The sequence below is a fragment of the Anneissia japonica genome, unplaced genomic scaffold (genome assembly GCF_011630105.1).
Source record: "Anneissia japonica isolate Jap-2015-1 unplaced genomic scaffold, ASM1163010v1 scaffold287715_len1027211_cov185, whole genome shotgun sequence".
NCBI lineage: Eukaryota > Metazoa > Echinodermata > Crinoidea > Comatulida > Comatulidae > Anneissia > Anneissia japonica.
In genome coordinates, this window is record NW_022724789.1 from 10,600 (window position 1) to 17,179 (window position 6,580).

Here is a 6,580-nt window from a genome sequence, read left to right on the forward strand (position 1 = left end):
TATTCCAAAAATTCGTAACGTCTCATCCATGAGTTTAAAAACTCTGATCAAGTCTTATGCGTATACAAATATTAATATACTTAACTTATTTTGAAAATCAAAATAACATTTTCCACAATTTTCTATTCCTAGCAACTTCATAATCTAAATCGTTAGCATTCAATAATCTTCGCACAGTGTTTTCTGGATTTTAGCACATCTCAATTTAATAGACGGTCGTGGTGAGCATTCGGAGTATTCAAAGCCGCCGCCAAGCGTGTCCAAAACACCTTCTGACCATCTGGATTTTCAGTCCATTCGATGTAGGTCTTCTTTCTCAAGATCTTCTGAAGCAATGTTGGCATATTCCTACTAGCCACATGCTCTAAAATTACAACCACTAAAATGTCCTCGTGATCGTCAAACATACGTGTTCGGGCCATTTCCATTTCAAAGTAACACCATTCGCTCCTAGCAAAGTTTTTGGTGACCACAATCAACATTTTGCGACTGTACTTAATAGCATCAGAAATATTGTCAGCGATTGCTCCGCCGACTACAAAATCCCGGAAGTCAACGCAAAGACGAAAGTTGAACTCGGGACCTTCCAGTGTCGGTAAGGCTGACTTAAGTACCCAATCACGGTCTTTGCTGTTGTAGGAGACGAATGCGTCATATCGAACCTGTACGCCGTCAATTGGTGGTGGACCCTCGTTCTGTAACCTCTCGTATTGTTGTCGGAGCAACCGCCGCTGATTCCAGTATCTAAGGATAACAACAAACGTATTTATTTTGTTATGCTACAAATAAACTTGTAAATGCATTTAGTGATTATCATTGATAATATTTTAAGAAAATAAATCAATTAAAACACTTTTAAAGCATCTATTTTCAAAATATTATATAAGTAATCATTGTTACATATGAATTTATATTGTGATCTTTTTTACTTTTTTTAATTATTATTTTCTTGTTTTTATTATTGCTATTGCTGTTGTTCTGCTTTCTGAATTATTTTTATTTGTATGGATTTCATTATTTCTTGTTTCTTATATGTTTTTAAAATGTGTATTTTATATTTGTTTTGTTGAGGACCCCTTATCAGCTATCCATTATTGGTGAGCTGCACAGGTTATCCTCATTTAATAAAGCTCAAATAAATAAATTAAAAAAATTAATCAATTTGTTTCAGTTATGTTTCAGTACTGCATGTTTCTATTTTTTAAATACTAACGCAAAGTAAACAGAATAATTAAAATAAAATTAAAACACAGCTCAAATCAAAATTATGGTACAGTGTCATCTTAAACTTATTGCTGAAAAAGTATATATACATAATTAATGCACATGAGCATAAACATAAAAAAACACATAGACCTAATACGTAGTGTACATGGTAAATCCGTAAGTGTATATCAATACACACACACACACATAACACTTAATACACCTACACATACACACCCATTTAGGTCCGATACATACATAGGGGCCTACATATACATAATAAAAGAAATTTTAACTAAAGTAAAGTCATACAATGTATAAAGACTAAGTTTATAATGTTCATTTTCATTTTTATTTCATTTCTCTTTTTTTCTGCCTTTGTAGCATAAGGTTTACAATATCTGTCAAATTATTTTTCAATTTCTTTGTGGAAAGTCAAGTAGAGATGAGCCAAGAACATACATTAATTTCTGATCAGTTGATAAATTGGTTCAAAAAATTATTGTGATCTATATAGCTCTAGTTCAAATGTTCCAAGTTCTTCCAGTCTGATATTATGTAGGGCAGAACATGACAAAAGAAAAAGTCTAGTATCTTCAATAGAATAAGAATTACAGATAGCATAACTGAGTAACCAATATTGCGTCCTCCAAATTACAGATATTTTACTGCAGATTAATTGAGTAAAAGTACAATATTTAGTAATTTCTACCCGAAACCTAGACGCCAGAGGATAGTAGGCCTACTCAGGACTAATTTAATTTTTAAAATATTCACATCGGGCCGGAAATAGGGTGTTCACTAGGGTGGGTTGGTTGTGCTATGGCTTTGGCTAATTCAATTAAAAAGTGATCATTTCTAATTGTATAAAATTACTTAGCCTATTCGCCAATTGCATGCGTTATTAAAGGGCCTCAATGTACTCTCGAACAAACCGTCGAAAGAATTTTGCTAATGAACTTTTTCCTAGATAGATAATGTATGTTGGCTGAGGGCTAAAAGACTCAAAAGTTTAATTTTAAATACGGTATCATCATGGAGGAAGACAATTTTCTTCCTCCATGGTATCATGTAAACAATGCAACTTGTCCACTTGACAGAATAATTAACATTTTAATGTATTAAGTTATTACGTAATTTAACTTTAATTTCTTAATTTGATAGATATTTGATAGGCACATTTGCCAACAGAAGCATAATAAAAGACTGCCTCTCTTCTTTTTATAATCGCTTACATTGGCTGATAAGCGATTAAAAGTTTTAGTTAATCAGGCTGGAAATCAAGCTTTATCTCATTAAATGTTTATTTTTTTATCTTTCGTGATGAAATAAACAAATTTCATATACATTAGAAAAAGATATAAATACAAAGTGTTCATTCGAAAAAAACGAAATTCTGGCTTTAGATATTTTTAACAATAAATATAAATTATATCAACGGACTTCGTTAAGGAAGAAGAAAAATTTCTCTTGAATTCCTTTGAACATTTTCTTTTATTTATGAATGTTTTGTTACAATACTTAATCCTTTTCTCCCCTTTTTCTGAAGACACGGCCCCTATCTCTCTCTTTCCCTTTGTGTGGATGTCACCCACCTTAATTACTTTCTATGTTTCTGTTTTTATCCTTTTTAGTCAATCTTTTTTTCTCTATATTCATATTACTAGTACAATACTCATCTTAGCTTTCATATAATGAAAAAATAAGGCTTGATAGGCAAATCATCCATATATAATTCAATTATTATTATATTATCATTTTTTTGTTTTATTGCTACCATAACTCACTGAATATGTTAATTCCTATGTGAGTTATGCGCTGACATTGGTGATGATAAGCAATGTAAGCTTAACATTTATTGAATAATTATGGATATTTTAGATTTCTAAAAAAGAGAGCATATTCATCACCGACAGAGTAAAACACTCCGAACAGAATGATCGTCCATCAAATCTTACCTGATATCCCACCGGAACGTGTATATGATTATAGATACAACGACTAAGAACACTACTGAACTACAGGTACTAATGACGGTAATTATCGCAATACCATAGCATCTAAGAGAATTTGCATCAAAGCTAACTAGACTAATTCCATCCTTGTTTTTACACGTAGCGTGCTCGAGTTCCACAAGTGTTGCATTGGTTTGGTTAATCCAGTTACGAAACCATACCAGGTTACAATCACAAACTAATGGATTGTACTGAATTCCAAGAGCAATTAACTTGGTCAACTCTTGGAATCCAACTTTTTGACTGATTGTTGTCACCTTGTTTTTTTGCACAAAAAACCGCATCACGTTCGGTGATCCAAGAAATAGGTATGAAGGGAGTAAACCGATGTCATTCGACCTAATATTAATATTGTTCAGAAATCGAAGGTTGTGAAATAGATCGATAGGGAGTTTAGCTATCTGATTTCCGTTAAGAGAGATTGTTTGAAGGTGAACACAATTCTCAAACAAACCCTTTTCTAGAGTCTTAACAACCGAATGCTCAATGGATAAAGATATTAAGGATACCAACTTAAGAAACCAACTTTTGCGAATGTTAATTAATCCACGATTGTAATCCAGATGCAACAATTTCAAGTTAACTTGGTTATCAAATATATGATCATCCATCTCAGATGATAATAAGCTATTGTAATTCAAATACAATTTTTGTAGCTGGGTGAAGTGCACCAGGCTATCATTGCTGATGCCAGCAATATAATTTTGGTTCATGAATAAACCACTTACATCCACTGGAATCGATGCTGAAGGAATATGAGTATATGGTCTCTTATTGCAGTAAACTTCATGTCGAAAGGACAATAAATGTTTGTCAAAAATTCTGCAGTATGCACAATAGCAACCGTGTGGACAGACTGTGGTGTTTGGTGCCTGTGTTCCGTTGATTTGCAACGGGTTGAACGGGTAGGGGCAAGTATTTGTCAGCATCGAAGTTGGTGCAGACATCTTTATGTAAAATAATCCAAGTAGTATTATTATCAAACTTAACATGTTGAGTACTTCTAGAACCTTCAAATAGAAATCAGTTTTATTAAAACTGAATACAGCGATCTTAGCCTATTCAAATTCCAACGAATCCTAATAAAAGTACTGTACTAATTCACTCCTATTTTACATGGAAACAAATACATGTTATGTACGGTACTGTCTCGACCTTCTTTCAATGAAACTGTCGTACATTACAATGCTGCTGAAAAAGGCGGAGCTATGTAAATTATTTGCGGGTGATCAAAAATGGAAGAAAGGCAGCGAAACAAATCAAGTGTTAGTAAAAATAATTTCGGGTTTTTTTTCTAATGCACACAATGTGTCATTGTCCACATATAAACACATATCTATCTATAGGTTGAGTCCTTTGTAGGACTGGCCGTTATGCAGAAATACTTTCCACTATATTTCGAGATATACTTCACAAAAGTTCTTTTGTTTTGTTTTTTGTTTTTGTTTGTTTGGTTTTGTTTTTTTTTGCGACCCTCAGAAATGTTTTGGCGACTCAAATTTGAGTCACGACCCATAAGTTGAGGAGCAGAGCTATGTACTACTGTATTCTGTTGTAAACGCACACGTTACATTTCGATATGCACTGGCATGTATATTATACCGGTTGATCGATTGTGAATCGACATCCTGGAAGCAGGGAACAGTGTAATTTCACCGTTCCCTGCTGGAAGCTAGTTACTGTGTGATGGTTTAATGAACATAATATACACCGGTAAAACTTCAGTGCACAAAAACATACTAAAACCACTGCATGCAACAACACTAAAGCAGGAAATAAAATGTAATTCAATCTACAGTAGCAATTTTGTTATGGAATAAACATTCCTAAGCTTTGGCTACACGGAGTGCTATAATCCGACCAATCATAGGATAAAACGTTTATTACTATGGGTTCAACATAATTCTAAAACACAAAGGTACCAGTATACATATAATATTATAATTATGGTCTCTGACACTGTCCCAGTTACTGTCCAACTTTCAAAATAGCTCACAGTTCAAAAATATCTTTACAGCATAAATCGTACAGTTCTTCCTTAAATAAAAATAAATAAATAAACAACTAAATTCATCGTATTCTCAGTATAGAGTACTACTGTACTGTATTGTGGTGTAAACTCGAAGGTTTTATCTCGATATGCATTGGCGTGTCTATTTTATGTATCTTACACCTATACAGCATACATCATATAGTTCTTTTAATTAAATAAATAAATCAATATAAAAATAAATAAATAAATAAAGTAAAATAAATTCAAAGTATAGTCAGTATAGAGTACTAATGTATTGTGGTGTAAACCCACAGATTTTAACTCGATATGCACTGGCATGTCTACTTTGTATCTTTACCACAGCATACATTGTAGTTCTTTGTTAATTAAAAAAAAGTAATAATACTAATAATAATAAAATATTAAATAAATAAAAAAAATAAATCCATCATACTCAGTACAGAGTACTACTGTATTGTAGTGTAAACTTATAACTTACATCTCTATTTAACACTGTCATGTCTACTTTAAGTATTGTATAGTTCTTCCTTAATTAAAATAAATAATAAATAAATAAATAAATAAAATACATTTATCGTAAACCCACAGGTTCCATCACGATATGCATAGGTATGTCCACTTTACACAGCATACATCGTGTATTTTTTTTCAAGGAGTAATCATTAAAATCGGTCTATACAATGCAAAAATAGCACCTTTTCCCGGGGCCTCCTTGGCGGCCCCCAGTCCCCCAGCCTTAGTGCTAGTTTTGCTTGCAACCTCACCACAGTTCAGTTCTTTCCTGAGTAATAATTCGACATTGTACTTTTCTCAATTAAAATAATTTAATATCCTATTAGAATTCCCGAGGGATTAAGGCAAGGGAAATAAAAACAACATTATAACGTTGGTTGAGCTCCATGACCTAATAGATATTATGCAAATCAGAAACTCTTACACTGTCATTTCATAGAGCCCTAAAATTGGTTCCTATGCCTAAACGTAGGTAACCTAGTGAGCACCAAGCCTTTTTACTGTTCTACAATATACCCGAATGACATGCAAGACATCATTTTATACACCAGGGACTCTTACACGAAACACATCAAAGTGCTAATGGGCTCCCAATTACATGGTCCTTTTATGATAGCCAGTTCCGTCTTGCCAGGAAGCCTCCTGTATAAATGTTGCGTACTATACGCAAAACCTCCGAAATCGGAGTTTTCCAACTATTATTCAAACCTCCAATTTCGGAGTTTCTGCGACTAATTAAACAATCTCTCTCTCTCTCCCTCCCTCTCTCCTGTCTCTTATACACATCTAGATGTGTATAAGAGACAGGAATTTGCATCAAAGCTCACTAGAC

The 6,580-nt window shown here is 33.2% G+C and overlaps 1 protein-coding gene across 1 annotated transcript; it reads right to left on the reverse strand.

Annotated features, from left to right (window-relative positions):
* Positions 1-27: 27 nt before the first annotated feature.
* LOC117112573 (toll-like receptor 13) lies at positions 28-4,168 on the reverse strand. The gene is made up of 2 exons (XM_033255671.1): positions 3,165-4,168; positions 28-744 (listed from the first exon to the last, which is right to left on the reverse strand). The coding sequence occupies exons 1-2, from the start codon at positions 4,166-4,168 to the stop codon at positions 201-203; spliced, it is 1,548 nt and encodes a 515-aa protein (XP_033111562.1). The 3' UTR covers positions 28-200.
* Between the last annotated feature and the right edge of the window lie 2,412 nt (positions 4,169-6,580).